Here is an 18,652-nt window from a genome sequence, read left to right on the forward strand (position 1 = left end):
ACTTAAAATACTATAAAGATAATTTTCATTTTGCTAAGGTTTCATCAATGCTTCCTTCTTGCATGGATAACTTCATGATTCCAGAAACTCAGGAACATTAACTGAACAATCAACTAAAACAGTGCAAGTAATGACTCCACAAGACAATGCGAGTAATGACTCTGTAGCCAATGGATTAAATAAGAGAATGAGGTGATTATTTTAATTAGCAAATCTATTTGCAAAGGACCCTTCACGGACCCTTAAGTTTCTGTTTTGCTATGTTTAGTGCATTTCAATTGCAAATGTCAACAATTGCATTTTTTGGTTTCTAATCTCCAGCAGCATAATCAATAATGTGCATTGCATTTGTCCTTTTAAGATGACAGCACTCAGCAGCAAGAACCTAACAAAACAAGCTAAAGAATCATTAAGTTTCAGTACGCAACTGCCACCTTAGCAAGCGATCATTAAAGTAATATTTTCTGCAGTGAAACCCCTATAGTTGCTAATAATTGATGATAGCTCATGTTAGAAACCAATAACAGATACACATCTTCAATACATGAGATAGAATATAAGACAGAAAGTCAGTAAGGAGAAGAAAAAAGAGACGGAAAGAAACCTAATTATATCAGACACCCAGGAACTCTGAAATGAACTCGTTTCATCTCAGAGGAACATAAAGAAATGTAGAGGAGTCCATTTAAATTTATTATCTGCCTGCTGCTGTTTCAGCTGCTGCTAACAGACGTTCCACAGAGAACCTATGGGGAGAAAAGCATTTTTATATGTTCTCCTGGTAAGAAGCTGGGGTGAGGGTGTTGAGGATGAATGTAAATGTGAATATATGGTACTTCATCAGGACCAAGTTTTCTGTTACCATCTCAACAGAGCTAAGTAAAGTAAAAGTTCAATGAACATTTGCTGAATAAATAAACAATGCAGTGATTCCAAAACTCCCTAGAAATCCATTGCATGGTGCAGTAGAGTCTAGTATTGAACCATGACCTCTCATTAGCAGTGGCAAGAAGAAATCTTTGTGTCAGGTAAAAGAAGAAACAATAGGTGCCAGGCATGGTGGCTCAAGCCTGTAATCCCAGCCTTTGGGAGGCCGAAGCACGTGAATCACCTGAGGTCAAGAGTTCAAGATCAGCCTGGTCAACATGGGGAAACCCCGTCTCTACTAAAAATACAAAAACTTAAGTGGACATGGTAATGGGTGCCTGTAATCCCAGCTACTTGGGAGGCTGAGGCAGGAGAATCACTTGAACCCGGGAGGCAGAGGTTACAATGAGCTGAAATTGTGCCATTGTGCTCCAGCCTGGGTAACAAGAGCGAAGCTCCATCTCAAGAAAAAAAAACAAAAGAAGAAGCATAAGAAGAAGGAAGAAGGAAGAAGGAAGAAGGAAGAAGGAAGAGGAAGAGGAAGAGGAAGAAGAAGAAGAAGAAGAAGAAGAAGAAGAAGAAGAAGAGAAGAAGAAGAACAAGAAGCAGCAGCAGCAGCAGCAGCCACAGAAGCAGAAATAAATAAAAGAGGAAAAATCAAAAACAGGGCCAGTGCCAGTTACTTGATACCTTTTCTATATCTGCTAGCATCCACTAGCTGGTGGTGAGAGGGACTTCTTAATCTTCAAGGCTCCATTGAAACATGTCTCCACTTCTCTCTTACCCTCAGGAAGTATGCACTAGGCCAGTTGTGTTTAATATCACATACAGGATTTTCCATCATAAGTACAGTACGTATTTCTGCAATTTTTTTCATGTAAAATATAAATTGAAAAAAAAATCAGTGTGACAAAAGAAAATATTCAAACTCCAAAGATAAGTGGAGCCTCAGAGCAGACAGATATTAAGAAAATCCAACCTAGACTCTGCCTTCTTGATTTTCATGTCTAAGTGCTAGAAAGCTTTTTTTCATATTTTATTTTATTTTATTTTATTTTATTTTATTTTATTTGTTTTATAGTAAAAAAGAATGACTCAAAGCTGTTCTTTAACACTAGAGCCTTAGTTTAGAGTTTGGTTAAACTGTTCAGTGAGCTAACTCCAATGTTTACATAGATAGTACTTTTTCGTGAAAACAGTGTGATGTAATGACCTAAAAGGAGAGATTCTAAAAGTAGAGATTCAGTGACAGATCACCTGGACTTCCACCCTAACGTTGCCTTTAATAGCTGTGTACTAATGACCAAGTTACTTGTCACCAAAAGATTATGTATGATTATTTCTGCATTCACGGGATCTATAGTAATTTATATTTCCTTGTTTATGTTTTATTTTTCTGCTTTCTATAATTCCTATAGTGAACAGATCTTTTTTTTTTTAAAGAAGAAACTTCAGTTGGTGACAAGGTATCAAGTAAAAATGAACATTACATGAGGTACCACCTTAAATGCCACACTTTATAAAGTTCGACTTCAGCTATAATCAACATAGTTTCTAATTTTAATCAGTTAGCAGAAAGCATAAATCAGCCACTCAATTTTTGCTTATAAGTAATTTCTGGGGGCAAGTATATATCAGAGTTGAAGTTCTTGATCAACTAACTAAAAATGTCACATAAAAATTCTCCCACCTTCTCATTATCAAACACTATTTGGTTTTCATAATTGCAGTGTTGAGTTCTGGCCTACAGGTAATGTTCTGATACATCCAATAATACTTTTGCTGCTACATCAATAAAATATGGTTGTAAACTCAGCACTTACCATTCACACGGCTAACACAAGTCTGCCCATCTCCATAATACTACACCAACATAAAGTCATCCTCATGGCCATATTAAAGTGAATTTCTCCCAAATTATATGCTGTGTCCATAAGACATGACCGTGCATTTAGACAATGCTTATCTGTTAAGGGGCTCTGAACACTGTCTGTGTATATGTTCTATTTATGTGTAAACATCACTGATGCAAAAAGAGACAGCCTTTTATTTCAGAGGTATCTATGTTCTGATTTGCACTAAAAACTTAGACTTCTTAAGATCATAAATTTCTTATTCAATCATAGTACCATTCTACTGAGCTCATTATTCAGTCTTTCACCAGTACAAACAAGAACTATTTTGTGGAAAGCCATTCTTGTATTCAATCTACTGCTAGTGCTAAAGAAAGCTGTAAAAGTAAATCAAAGCCAACTCTGCATTTTGGGATGTCACAGCTCAACTGGGAAGAGAGGTATGAAAACAATTCCAGTGTATGCAGGGCTGTTATATCCACACTTTAGGCATGTGAGGCGGGGGAGATAGGGAAGACAGAAAATGTGTTCAGGAGAGACGTTACTAAAAAGAGTTTACAATGAGTTTCAGAAAATGAGTAGGTTTTTGGCCAGTGGGTAGGAGAGAAAACAAGGAAATCCCACATTCTAAAGACAAACAGAATACCTGAACAACAAGGCACGAATGAGCAAGGAGAGAAAATGACATTGTAAGGAAAATACTTCTTTTTCCTCAGCCAAAAGTTTTGTTACTTTCAGTTAGTATATGCAGATTTAATTCAACACGTCATTTGGGCAACCACTAGAATTTTCAATTGAGAAAACAGAAATCACAAGTCAATTCAAATTATAAAAGCAAATTTGGCAAGATCATGTGGTTGCTGCCGTGCTAGAGGGAGCTGATGGACAGCTGGTTCTCCTGCCAGTTCTCTTCGATGTGGCTTGTTACAGCTTTGTGAGTTCTTGCTAAAATGTATTATTGCTGCCTTTTTACTGTGCATGTTACATTCTGCTCTTTCCACACCCTATGGTAATATTTTTGTGCCATTCTATGGTTAAACATAATTTTAACTATTGTGACTATATATATATATTGGCAATTCACTATGTATAACCTTCAAGGGAATAGTTTTACAAAGATTTCCGGTGTTAACAACATGGTAAGGAAAGTGAGGTCTTCAGACAAAAACAAACAAACAAAAAACAGAAGTTCCATAAGGATTCTCACTGTCTAGCTATTTACGTAGATATTTGTTTTACATGTATTTCTATAGAATAAAATTTAACAATATAGAAAGGTCTAATGGATCTATGAAAAGATTTGTTGTCACTGTCCCCAATCCTATTCATTTTCTCCAAGACACAATTTCACATAGATGGTATAAGTTCTTCAGGCATGTGGACTCAGATTTCACTTACTAAAAACAAAACAACAACAATTAAAGTAAAATTTGTGATGCTGCTAAAATGCATTTATTTCCCAAATTTGAAGACCCTCCTTTGAGTTGACAGGGTCCCCAGGACGCATATGAGAAAAGAAGAGCTTTTGGAGAATATTTTGCTAATATTCACTGCTGCTTCTCCTTTTTTTGTGCAGTAAACTCACTTCCGATAAGCTTTTGAATCCATAGCTAGCTAAATCACGTTAGGCCTTCACCTAGTATATTTACCCATCATCTATTTCCAGTAATGTATAGCTTACCTACAATGATGTAAAGAAGAAATACTGAGTTCTGCATGGCTAGTGGAGAAGTGGTTTGTAGGAAAACATAGGAGACAAGGTTAAAAAAGCACAAAGAACTCACAACAAATGGCTCAGAAAAAGAAAGTTTGGTGTCATATGGGACCTCAGTCATACATGGTTAAAGAATTAATACATGTAAATTCCTAGCCATACACATACACATAGTCTATCCTCTAAGGTATGTGCAAGGCTCTTCCTAGCCTTTACATCAACTCAAAAAGGAGAAACTTTGATATAATAAATTTCTCAGGGATTATCTGGTTGTGATCTATTTAATATAAATGAGTCTGGATTATGAAAAACACAGTTTTCCTTGAGTTTAGATTTTTAGGGCCTTCTCTCTGTAGGGCATTAAGGCCTCATGGGGTCATGATCATTTTACAATCTTTAGGAAAAGAGCCAAGGATATTCCTCAACCAATTTTAGATGCAGGTCTTATAGCAAAGGGGGAGGAGCAATGCTACAACATGAAGAATCAGGGGCCTGTGTCATCCGCCATTTTGTGAGAAGCAAGGTGGCCTCCACGTTTCCTGAGCGTCTTCTTCGCTTCTGCCTCGACCGCCCCTTGACCACAGACATGTCTCGGGATCGGTTCCGGAGTCGTGGCGGTGGCGGTGGCGGCTTCCACAGGCGCGGAGGAGGTGGCGGCCGCGGCAGCCTCCACGACTTCAGTTCTCCACCGCCGGGCATGGGCCTCAATCAGAATCGCGGCCCCATGGGTCCTGGCCCGGGCCAGAGCGGCCCTAAGCCTCGGATCCCGCCACCGCCTCCACACCAACAGCAGCAACAGCCACCACCGCAGCAACCACCGCCACAGCAGCCGCCACCGCATCAGCCGCCGCCGCATCCACAGCCGCATCAGCAGCAGCAGCCGCCGCCACCGCCGCAGGACTCTTCCAAGCCCGTCGTTGCTCAGGGACCTGGCCCCGCTCCCGGAGTAGGCAGCGCGCCGCCAGCCTCCAGTTCGGCCCCGCCCGCCACTCCGCCGACATCGGGGGCCCCGCCAGGGTCCGGGCCAGGCCCGACGCCGACCCCGCCGCCAGCAGTCACCTCGGCCCCTCCTGGGGCGCCGCCACCCACCCCGCCAAGCAGCGGGGTCCCTACCACACCTCCTCAGGCCGGAGGCCCGCCGCCGCCGCCGCCCGCGGCAGGCCCGGGCCCGGGTCCAGGGCCTAAGCAGGGCCCAGGTCCCGGCGGTCCCAAAGGCGGCAAAATGCCTGGCGGGCCGAAGCCAGGTGGCGGCCCGGGCCTAAGTACCCCTGGCGGCCACCCCAAGCCGCCGCATCGAGGCGGCGGGGAGCCCCGCGGGGGCCTCCAGCACCACCCGCCCTACCACCAGCAGCACCACCAGGGGCCCCCGCCCGGGGGGCCCGGCGGCCGCAGCGAGGAGAAGATCTCGGACTCGGAGGGGTTTAAAGCCAACTTGTCTCTCTTGAGAAGGCCTGGAGAGAAAACTTACACACAGCGATGTCGGTTGTTTGTTGGGAATCTACCTGCTGATATCACGGAGGATGAATTCAAAAGACTATTTGCTAAATATGGAGAACCAGGAGAAGTATTTATCAACAAAGGCAAAGGATTCGGATTTATTAAGCTTGAATCTAGAGCTTTGGCTGAAATAGCCAAAGCGGAACTTGATGATACACCCATGAGAGGTAGACAGCTTCGAGTTCGCTTTGCCACACATGCTGCTGCCCTTTCTGTTCCTAATCTTTCACCTTACGTTTCCAATGAACTGTTGGAAGAAGCCTTTAGCCAGTTTGGTCCTATTGAAAGGGCTGTTGTAATAGTGGATGATCGTGGAAGATCTACAGGGAAAGGCATTGTTGAATTTGCTTCTAAGCCAGCAGCAAGAAAGGCATTTGAACGATGCAGTGAAGGTGTTTTCTTGCTGACAACGACTCCTCGTCCAGTCATCGTGGAACCACTTGAACAACTAGATGATGAAGATGGTCTTCCTGAAAAACTTGCCCAGAAGAATCCAATATATCAAAAGGAGAGAGAAACCCCTCCTCGTTTTGCCCAGCATGGCACATTTGAGTACGAATATTCTCAGCGATGGAAGTCTTTGGATGAAATGGAAAAACAGCAAAGGGAACAAGTTGAAAAAAACACGAAGGATGCAAAAGATAAATTGGAAAGTGAAATGGAAGATGCTTATCATGAACATCAGGCAAATCTTTTGCGCCAAGATCTGATGAGACGACAGGAAGAATTAAGACGCATGGAAGAACTTCATAATCAAGAAATGCAGAAACGTAAAGAAATGCAGTTGAGGCAAGAGGAAGAACGACGTAGAAGAGAGGAAGAGATGATGATTCGTCAACGTGAGATGGAAGAACAAATGAGGCGCCAAAGAGAGGAAAGTTACAGCCGAATGGGCTACATGGATCCAAGGGAAAGAGACATGAGAATGGGTGGCGGAGGAGCAATGAACATGGGAGATCCCTATGGATCAGGAGGCCAGAAATTTCCACCTCTAGGTGGTGGTGGTGGCATAGGTTATGAAGCTAATCCTGGCGTTCCACCAGCAACCATGAGTGGTTCCATGATGGGAAGTGACATGCGTACTGAGCGCTTTGGGCAGGGAGGTGCGGGGCCTGTGGGTGGACAGGGTCCCAGAGGAATGGGGCCTGGAACTCCAGCAGGATATGGTAGAGGGAGAGAAGAGTACGAAGGCCCAAACAAAAAACCCCGGTTTCAGATGTGATATTTAGGCTTTCATTCCAGTTTGTTTTGTCTTTTGTTTAGATACCAATCTTTTAAATTCTTGCATTTTAGTAAGAAAGCTACCTTTTTATGGATGTTAGCAGTTTATTGACCTAATATTTGTAAATGGTCTGTTTGGGCAGGTAAAATGATGTAATGCAGTGTTTGGAACAGGAGAATTTTTTTTCCTTTTTTTTTTTTTTTTTCCTTTTTTACTGTATAATGTCCCTCAAGTTATGGCAGTGTACCTTGTGCCACTGAATTTCCAAAGTGTACCAATTTTTTTTTTTTACTGTGCTTCAAATAAATAGAAAAATAGTTATATTGATCTTCAAAAAAAAAAAAAAAAAAAAAAAGAAGAATCAGGGAAGATTGTCAGGATGGGAGAATGCCATATGAGTTGGAGAAAAGGCTCCAAGCAGGTCCTGAATCAGAATAGAACCTACATGAATGAGGGTACGTGGTCCAAGATTTGCAGATTTGGATCTGTACATCTCTATCTCTTTGATCAAACACAAGTGGTCAAATTACCACAGAGCACAGATAATGAGGTGTCTAAGAAAGTCCCCGGAGAGACAATGAGGTACAGAGTAAGAGAATGGGTTTTGAAGTCATGTAAACAAAAATCTGAGCTCTGGCTTTCCAATTTACTAGTTATTCACCCACAAAATATTTTCTTGGCCTCTTTCAGTCTCAAAGTCATCTATATAACCCCAAAATGTTGTGGGAAAAAAAGTTATAAATAATACAAGTGAGATATTTGGCATATGTTTGACATTCAACATGTATGAACTATTATTACATGAACAGCATCTAGAAATGTGAGTTATAACCCTAAAGTGCAATATTTCTGCATGGTGCTTGTGGAGCAATTCATCACTTTGTGGGGCTACTCATCACTTTACATAGGCTCAGTGAGGACCTTTTTCTTTTAACCTCTTGAATATCTTTAAATCTTTAAAGTTCTTTAAAAAAGTACTGTATTTCCTTCTGTTGGTCTAAAAATTACTATTCTTGAATTTCACATACAGTTTTATGCTCATTTAGTAAATATATGCACCTTACACATAACTTTTCAAAGTATTATCATTCTGAAATGAAGAGATGATGGAGACCGAAAGGTTCCATTAAATATCTTCTGCTCAGTGAAGAAAAAGACAGCTTGCAGGGCATGCTTAAGAGACTCAAGGAGTGTGTGACAGTCTGCAGCATAACAGACCTAACCATACAGTATCCAAAGGTCTTTGTACTTCTATCCTGACATTCTCTTGCCTACATTATCTTTTGAGTTTCCTCTACTCAGTCCTTACTCTTTCCTTTCTGGAGTTGCTTTGTAAACACTTCAGCTTCATAGAAGTTCCTATGAGATGTCAAAATATTTCATCTCTGTATTTAATCAGCCTGACTTTGCGTCTAAACCTAGTCAATTTTGGATATCATTTGTTTGACACCTCTGCCTTCACAAACCTATGATTCCTAATATTACTGGTTAAGGCATCACAGATGTCTTTTAAAACAATCATTCTTCATCAAAACACAAATCCAGAAAATCAAACTTCTCAGTAAATATTTCAAAACTTCATATATAAAAAAAATCCCCAGCTTGCTTTCTTTTCTTAGACTTCCTGTCACAACATTCACACCATTTATGAATAACAATCTGGAGCTGGTGTGTTAGAGTCAGGCTAAAAAATTGGATACCTCAGATTCACTTAGAAGTCATCCATAGAATACTCACTGGAAAAGAGGCAAGGAAACCCATTGGTTACAAAGGCATCAAAACGAAGTAAAGCCACTGCCAGTGGATCATGAGAAAAGACAAGAGACATTCAAAGACACAATTGCTATCTATGATGCATCTGGCTCTGGCAGAATGATAGACTTAAGCCTTCAGCTCTGAGAGATGGAGAGGATTACAGCTTTGGAACAAGGCCCTGTAATCTTTGCATTAGTATATCTGAAGCAAATGACCTTATTATTTTGATATTCTATCTTACCATCTCTGTAACTGAAAATAGAGGACACCAAAACAACTTTGTTTGGCAATATTTTTCTTCTTCATTAGTGTCTATTTCCCTTAGAACAACGTTCAATATTAATTGTTAAATTCTGATGAAGACTGTTTTTATCTTGGCGATTTCAAGTTAAAAGCACCTGGCACATAGCAGGTATATAATAAATGTTATGAATTTGATTAGTTAATTATCAGATCTTTTCTGCACTAAAAGAGAGATGGCACTGTAAAAAGAAGAAAATAAATTCTGTTTCTGGAAGAATAAAATGAAAGGAAATCTATCACTGATGTGTACTGCTTTGGCAATATGTGTTTTCTTAATCTACAGCAAACAAATGTTATGTAGGTTAGAGGTATATATATGGAAATATTTCGATTCCTATCAAGTTTATTTGCCTAGAATCTATAGAGTAGGAAGTCTAAGTACAGCAATATTATGTCTCATAACGTCATTAATTTTGATGCTTAGCTTCAAAGCAACTAGGACACCAATGTACTGTTAGCCTGGAGATGTTTACTTCTCCTTTCAGACTCCTCATGGATAAATAACAAATCAGTACTACTGAAATGAGTTGCTTCTGGGGCAAGCAATGAAGCAGTTGCTCCCCCAGCTTCAACAGCCTTTACAGTCTCTCAGAGAGGCATGTCTTCTGCTTACTAATAAACTGCATTTTAAGCTGCCCAAAAAGCAGCATATGAAACACTAAATGTGAAACTGACTAATCATAAAGATGAGTCTCATGTAGCAGAGGAGGGTGAGTAATATTTTTGCCTAACTATAAGATGGCCTAGAGTACAAGTTAGAGAAATCATAACAAGACAGAAATTTGAAACCTAGGAATGTGTTCAAATGGTCCTGGAGAATATTGTCATTTATGTCAGCAATATTTGGGTCCTGCTTTCAGGAAATGTTTGCTAAGACCTTAAGATTAGATTCCATGTGCCTGTGAACACCCTTATTTCCCCATGCTTTCAGAAATAAATCATTTATCACTCTGCACTGTAATTGCTTCTTTAATTGTCTACTTCACCCCCCAAATGTTTGCTCACTGACAAAATATCCTGTTCACCAGCATTTATACAGTGGCTAGCACAGTGCCCGACACAAAGCAGATAATCTATACATATGACTTCAATCCATGGATCAATGCTGATTTGTGTCAATCATGCATAAGAACATAGCTATAAATTCTAAATTATCTTTCCGTAGGTTTGGGAAAGTAGATTATTTCATTATTATGAGGAGAAATCTATTTCCCCTAGCCACAGGCTCAATTTATCTAGGGAAGGGGAATCTATTTATTATGGTTGGCACTATACAGTGCAAACATTATGGTAATCTGATAACTGATTTCTCAAATGTTTTGTTGGTTAGTACTCTAGAATACTGAAACACATAGAGTGGTCACATGTGCTATGTAACCTCCAAATGTAAATGTGTTCCTCCAAAATTCATGTTGGGATCAAATACCCAAAGTGATAGTATTAAGACATGGGACTTTTACGAGATGATTAAGTCATGAGGACTCTTCCTTTCTAAACAGGAATAGTGCCCTTATACAAGGCTTGAGGGAGTATGCTTTTCTCTCTTCTGTCCTTCTACCATGTGAGGACACAATCTTCATTTCTTCTACCCTGTGAGGACACAGTCTTCATTCATCCCACCATGTGAGGATACAGCAAGAAGGTACTAACTTGGAAACAGACAGCAGCCCTCAAAAGACACAAAATCTTCTGGTGCCTTGGTCTTGGACTTGCCAGCCTCCAGAACCATAAGGAGTAAATTATACGTAATTCATCCAATTTGTGTTGTTTTTGTTATAGCAGCACAAACCAAGACAATACCCTACATTTAAAATGGTTATTTGTGGCTAGGTGCAGTGGCTCATGCCTGTAATCCTAGCACTGTGGGAGGCCGAGGTGGGTAGATCACTGGAGGTCAGGAGTTCAAGATAAGCCTGGCCAACATAACAAGAACCTGTCCTTACTAAAAACACAAAAATTATCCAGGTATGGTGGTGCTCACTTGGAAGCCCAGCTACTCAGGAGGCTGAGGCAGGAGAATCACTTGAACCCAGGAGGCAGAGGTTACAGTGAGCTGAGACTGCACCACTGCGTTCCAATCTGGGTGACAGAGCAAGACTCCCTCTCAAAAAATTAAAATAGTAAGAATAAAAACAATAAATAAAATGGTTATTTTACCTTTGTTCAGCCTATTTTTTCAGAACAGCAGCCTACACACAAGCCACAACCTAAAATGCAACTAATAAACAGGCCAGGCATTTCTTGCACTTTTTCACATAGTATCTACTACTACACTGTACTAGTTTTGCTCCTACCCAAATGACTTACACTTTCTATCTTCTGGACTCCTGTCTTTCAAATCTCAGCCTTAGACCGCTTTTCTTCTCCATCTACACCCACTTTCCAGGTAATTCCATCCCAGTAAACACTGACAATTTCCAAATTTAAATATCCAGCCTGAGTCTCTTCCCTGAACTTGAGACTTACATATCAACATAGCCAACTGGATGTATAAGGAGCATTTCAAAAATGACCAAACCAAACTCCAAATCTCTCCTTGCCTCAACTCTGTTCCACAGTCTTTCTTATCTCTGCAAATGGCAATACCCTTCTTCCAGGTGCTCAGGTTAAGTTAAATAAGCCTTTTTCCTCCAACTCCACATCGAATCCATCAGCAAATGGTGTTGGCTCAATGTTCAAAACTGAAGTATTTCCCACCACTGCCACCCCACAACTGCAGGCCAAGCTGCTGTGATTTATGGCCTATTTATTGCAGTAACCTCTTCACTGGGTGTCTGCTCCTGCCCTTGCTGCCTCACAGTCTATTCTTAATGCAACAACCAGAGTGATCCTCTTAAAACATAATTCAAATCATGTCACACCTCTGCTCAAATCTCTCCAATGACTACCCATTCCATTCAAGGGAAAAGCACTTAAACCACCCACATCATTTTTTTCTCTGTTTCTTCTCTGACCTCATCTGCACTTGATCTTGGCCAAAAGGCTGAGAAGCGATCTGACCTCATCTGAACTACTGGCCTCTTCTTCACTCTGGATCATACAGATGTGATGCTCTTTTAAAAGACTCCATATGCCTTCCTCAGGAGTTTGCCTTCGAGGATCCTCCCCTGGGGAAGCCCTTCTTAAGGAGACCTCTATGTCTCATTGTCTTACCACCCTCAGCTCTTAGCTCAAGATTCAACTTTTCAATAAGGCTTTCCAAGACCACCCTATTAAAAACAAATTTCATCACACTGGATTCTTCTTTTTCCCTTCTTTGGTTTATTTTACTCCATAGTTTCTTCCAATATGATGCCACACATATACACACTCATACATTGTGTGCGCATGCACACGCACACGCTTGTTTCTGGCATTTATTTCTTGGCAAATAATGCCGCTTTGCAAATAATGATTTCTCTCCTCCAGAACCTAAACTCCATGATGCACAGGCTTTTATCTTTGTGCTGAGTGCTTTAATCTGAGCACCTTCCGCAGGGTTTTCCCTACCCATACTGAATACAATTTTAATTTAAAAAATTATATATGTATACCTCAATAGGAATCATTTGGGGTTAGGTTGCCTTTTGCTTAGTCACTTTCCACCATCAATATCCTACTAGACACAGAATCTTCTTATTTCATTATTAAAAACACTTTTGCATTTAATTTACCAGGCTTAACATAAATTAAAAAGGAACAAGGAATACACTAGTGATGACTTAGAATAGACGCTGCTATAAATCTTCTGGCCCTAGTACTAACCTAGGGAATATAATTTATTGGAAGCATATTATTATTATTATTCTAGAAACAATTATTTCAGGTAAGATGCAAGACTTCTGTGACAAGAATTTCACTATGTCCTTTCACACAAATGCATAGTAAAAAGATTTTTGTTATATTCTATGGAGCCTCAAGTGTTTTGTAAATGAAAAGGATGCATGAAATAAATAGTAATACTTCTGTGAATGAAAGGAATTAACACAAGAATTCTAAAAGCAAAGGTATGGCTCTGCTTCATTCCCATGAATGTTTCCTATAAGTTTACACATGAAACAGAACTTTGCAAACTTTAATTTTAATCAAGAAACTATTTAAATTGACAGTTGTTTTATTTAAAAATGAAATACATATTTCACACACTAAGTTTTCTAATTTCATTTGAATCTTTTACAAAACATAAACACATTTTATAATGTATGGCACATTATAAAACTTGTCTTGTTTGAAAAATATTTAATGCACAAAGTTTAATAAATCATAAATCAGATATGACATATGACTCACTAATAACAATTGGTTTAGAAAACTCCCCCTGAAGCAGAAATTGTTGCCTTGCGTCCCAACCTCAGGAACACTGTTCTGCAATGCCTGATGTTCAATGTCTGAAAACAGTTATTTTATGGTTTTGCTTGTTCATCATTTGTTTCAGGTGGGAGGTAAATCTGGTTCCTTGCTAGAAGAAGATGTCAAAAATATTCAGTATTGCAACACGGATGTATTATTATTTAGAAATGAATAAAATAAAATGAGTGCCTGGCTCAATATCACCCAGTGATTAAACTGGGAAAGAGAGATCAACAACCACATCCCAGATCTTAAACACAGTAATACTCTGCTTCTTCTTAAACTCTCATTAACATTTGCAACTTAGTATTATAATTTTTCAAACTAAAATCTCCTTTTTCTAGACTCTGACCTCCTTGGAGGAAATAGTTCCGTGTTGTTTTTCACTCTAAGTCCATGTATAGTCCAGTGTTGGTGCACATTCAGGACATGCTCAGGAATGAATGACGGCAGGTAAGCGAGCTGTTTACTGGACTGGTTCTGGTAAAGCACAAAATCACGCCAGTGACAGTCAGAAAGGATATATATTGGGGCTGATGCCTTTGCAAGGCTATGAGTCTTGGAGATATTAATATACCATAATGAAAAATAAGTTTCATGGGGGGAAAAAATAAAAAAACATCGTAATGGGTAAAGGGGATGTAGGAGTCACAGATGTGTCAGCCAACTTTGTTTAGATATCTGCTAAGCGGAAATGTTATTTTGATTCAGATTTACTCTGAAATGGACATCTGTTCAGTATCACAAACTTATACACTGGAAGATATTACTACATAGGTCACTTGATTCTGGTTATTGTGCAACTTAAGAATCCATTCTGGGCCGGGAGCAGTGGCTCACGCCTGTAATTCCAGCACTTTGGGAGGCCAAGGCAGGCAAATACCTTGAGTCCAGGATATTGAGACAAGCCTGGGCAACCTGGCAAAACCCCATCTCTATAAAAAATACTAAAAGTTAGCCAGGCATGGTGGTACACTCCCATAGTCCTAGCTTCTTGGGAGGCTAAGGTTGGAGTATCACCTGAGCCCAGGAAATCAAGACTGCAGTAAGCCTTAATTGTGCCACTGCACTCCAGCCTGGGCAACTGAAGTAAGAACCTGTCTCAAAAAAAAAAAAAAAAAAAAAAAAAAAAAAGAAATCCATTGTGACAACAGACATTAGCCTTATGATTAAATCCTCCAAATAACAGCAGTCCATTATTGGTGAGAGAGACTGTCACACTTTTAGACAATTTTAACTGGTAGAAATCTTCTTTCTCATATTGTCTAGCTTCTTCATACATCAAGAGAAGGTACATACACACAAAGAGAGAGAGCAAGAGAGCTATACACAAAAGATAAAGCAGATCTTTGTCACAATGTTTAGACATACAGAAATACGCTTTCAACGTAGTAGAGGATGGAAGGAGAGGTGGAGGAGGAGGGGGTGAAAAGATCTAAAAGTAAAATATTTATATGAAGAGTACTTTGCTTCTAATCATGCTGTATTTTAGGTGGACTAGAAAGTTCTGAGAATATATGGCAAACAATATGCCAGAAATCTCATGCTCATTTACATTCCCAAGTTATTCTTAAATTAAGATTTTTTTAATCAAAACCCCAGTACTTCACCCCTGACATCCTAAAGGCTTAAAATCTGAAAATTTTACTGATCTTCAAAACCCAATTGAAGATTGCACTATTAGGGCTTTCTGGGAACAAGTCTGTAACTAGTGAGGTTTTGCATAGTCCTCTGATACACAGGACATAACTCATGGTTAATGTAATCATGTGGTTATCTACATAATATTGTCACCATATGCCATCAAGAGATAAGATTGCCATTTTTTTTCCATGTACTAAAAGAATACCAGACAACTTTGCTAAATAGATACGAACCTCCACCAAAAAATCAGAACAGCTAAGAACAACTTGAAAGAAAGGGCAGGGCTCAATGAGAAACCTCAGAATTATGAGTTGACTAGTATTCCATATTTATTATATATGCTTCAGGTATTCCAATAGTTCCAAATACAAATAAATTACATATATGTAAAAATACATATTTAATTGAATAAACCTGATTGTATAATTTTGGCATAGTTTTTAGATACATCATGAGTTGGTCACTTACTTCTTCAGTTTATAAATTTTTAAAATATGTAAAATAGGTGTAATGTGTCCAGTAATGAGATAGCTGGGAAAATCTACTAGTAAAAATAATTATTATTCATTAACTCCCTTTATAAATTACATTAGATTATGCTTGAGGACCTTTTCAGTGCTACATGCTAGGATTAAATGATATATAATTGAGCAAATAATACAAGACATCAGAACAATAGCTCCAGGTCTTAAAATAAGAAATATTTCAAAGCATACTAAGTGATTGCCCATCTCTCCTTAATTACTACATTCAATTCCCAAGAAGTGAGAAAGCAGAGGCGTAATATGGATGATCACCTATTGTGTTCTTTCTGGCTAGTCTGAAGCTCTGCATTTTTATTTAATTTCCACAATAACTAAAATAGTTAATCTTGCCCAAAGTCAACCCAGCTGTTTCAAAGCAGGAAAGAGCCTAACGCAGAGTTGGACAGCCAGAACTCAGGGGCATCCTACCCTTCACGGATGCCTCCCAGAGCCTGCTCCTAATGAAGAGCCCCTGCCTCCACTCTCCTCACCCCACTCCAGCACTGATCTGGGGTATTCAGTTCTTGCCTCAGCTCTGACGGCCTCAATACATTCGCCTCTCAAGGTGGCATCAGGGGACGAATAACACCAGTGTTGAAAAGTGATACGCCATCTACTGATGTCTGCTCAGACTCTGAGGGGTAAGCAGGGTCCAAATCATATAAAGATAAATGAGAGAAATACAATTTCCAAAATAAAAGCTTAACACATCTACTCCAATCACAAAACATTGCTCTTCTATTTCTGTTTTATTTCTGTATAATTTCACCTAACCAAAATTACTTAAAAAGTATATTGATATTAAAGATAACACGTTTTAAGAGAAAATTAAACTTCCTAGTTAACTTTTAATAGAAAATAGAAAACTTTCACAAACTGTGCTCTCTCCAAGTAGGAAAGCATGAATCTCAACCCTGAGTAAGAGGATAAGACTTTCCTTGGGCACTCATGGATGATTTGATCTGCTATGTCTTTGTGCTTTAAACTTCTCTTCATTTTTAATGAGCAAATCCCAATTTTTACTCCAGTACCCGGTTGTAATTAATAATTCTTTATATTCAGCTTCCCTGTTCAAATTACTGTGTGGTTTCTATCTCCTGATTGGGACATGACTTAGACACACAGTGAACTGAATTTGAAAAACAGTGAATTGTATAAAGATACAGATACAGATCTATTACCCGGGGATTTCTCAGAGGGTCTCAAGTATGTTAATACATGTTACAAATTTAATAGAAGAATATATTGTATACAGAGTTTTGCAAGCTTGTATACAGATACACACACACACACATGCACCATGGCATAAGATTAGTGCTCTGTGGGACATATATTGGGACACAGATGTTCGAAACTATAGTATAGCAAAATTCCACATGGTAGAATTTTGAAGACAATGCATGTCCATGGGAAATAGCAGTATAATTTTTGCAAGTCAATAATTTTCTCTTTTGATAAGAGGAACGGTGGAATGACGTTTTTGAATCGTTTCTGTCCTTAAGCACCTGAACAAGAAAACACTTGCTCATGAATATCCATGTGTTGCTACTGCAGGAAGAGTGGAGATTCTTGTGGGGAGTGCGAAGGATAACTTCCCCAGAGGGTATAGCAGTATCTTAAAATGGGGACGTAAAAAAAATCTCCCATTTTAGAGATTCTATTTCGTATTCCCTACTTAATAATTCCTTATTCAGAAAGTTTAGTGATTCCCATCAATGCGTATGACATCCATGGAAAGTTAGAAACATAATCAGATTTTTGACTCTGCAGCTTGAGAGAGTATCATTCAGGAAAAGACCTTGCAGAGGTCTCTGCTTTTAGAAATATATGACTTAAGTAATAAGTGTCAGACACTATCAGAGTCTGAGGCTGTGACATGTTGCAGGACAGGGAGCTGGTAGGAGCTATTATTACCTTTTATGTACATTCTCCAAAATGTTGTTAAGAAAATGTAATTACCAGTGGGAAGGCTCATTTATCTAAATTTTTCTGGGCTACCAAAGAAACCTGACATGTAAACAATTTAGATAAGGAGTCTAATAATCCAGCTATACCAAGTGTCTGCAATCTGTCGCTTGGTGCTCTTATTCTTCGGTGGAACAGTCTGTTGTCCTTGAAGTGCTATTTCAGCGGAATGTACATAGGAAGACAAACATGACTCAGTATCAAGATAGTGAGTTTTAATAAAGCTAAAAAATGTACAAAACAGATTTTCACCTACTAATATCAAAGTAGAATTCAGTGGAATTCAGAAAATTGGCATTCTTCAATCCAGGGAACTCACTGAAATGAGTGAGTATAAGATCTTATACATAAGATCTATAGGAAACTTCAGAAAATAATTTTGGATTTATTATATTGGTATTTGAGTTAGCAGTAAAACAATCAATGCAAACTCTTAAATAATTGGAGTCACTCTGTTTTAACCAATACTGTGCTGTGTGAAAGGAATACAAATATAGCACAAGACACAATTGCTATCTTTAATCACTTGACTCAATTGGGAGATAAAATTTTTTTAAGTGGTTATAAATATAAATAGATTATTTACATAAGTAAATGTATGATAAAACTTCAAAAATACAGCAGAATTTTCAAAAGCTACAATCTAGGTCTTGAACGTACATTTAACTCGAGATACTTTCTATAGACATTGGCATTCACCCAGAGGAGCAAAGCCAGGCTCTAAGATATTTTTTTTAATAGCTGAGTATTGGCAGTAGGTGAGATTCACATAAGACCAATTGCCTGGAGTGGTTCTTTCTTTATAAAACTTGGCTCCTACAAACAAAGATTAGTGTAAAGAGAGACTGATACATTTCTTATTTCATGAAGAAATGTTTTCATTCATTAATTGCCTCAACTGATATTTGCTGAATTTCTTCTGTGTTCCAAGTACCATGTTAAGTCCTGAGAAATTCAACAGTGAGATAATGTCCTTTTC

At 38.9% G+C, this 18,652-nt stretch overlaps 2 protein-coding genes across 2 annotated transcripts in view; one reads left to right on the top strand and one right to left on the bottom strand.

Annotated features, from left to right (window-relative positions):
• Window positions 1-18,652, bottom strand: part of KCNIP4 (potassium voltage-gated channel interacting protein 4) — a 1,243,239-nt gene that overhangs the window by 1,001,125 nt on the left and 223,462 nt on the right. The window lies entirely within an intron of this gene.
• Window positions 4,917-7,476, top strand: LOC117085200 (splicing factor, proline- and glutamine-rich-like). The gene has a single exon (XM_033213876.1). The coding sequence runs from the start codon at window positions 5,021-5,023 to the stop codon at window positions 7,151-7,153; it is 2,133 nt and encodes a 710-aa protein (XP_033069767.1). The 5' UTR covers window positions 4,917-5,020; the 3' UTR covers window positions 7,154-7,476.

Source organism: Trachypithecus francoisi, unplaced genomic scaffold (genome assembly GCF_009764315.1).
Source record: "Trachypithecus francoisi isolate TF-2019V2 unplaced genomic scaffold, Tfra_2.0 Lachesis_group1, whole genome shotgun sequence".
In the NCBI taxonomy this organism is placed as follows: Eukaryota; Metazoa; Chordata; class Mammalia; order Primates; family Cercopithecidae; genus Trachypithecus; species Trachypithecus francoisi.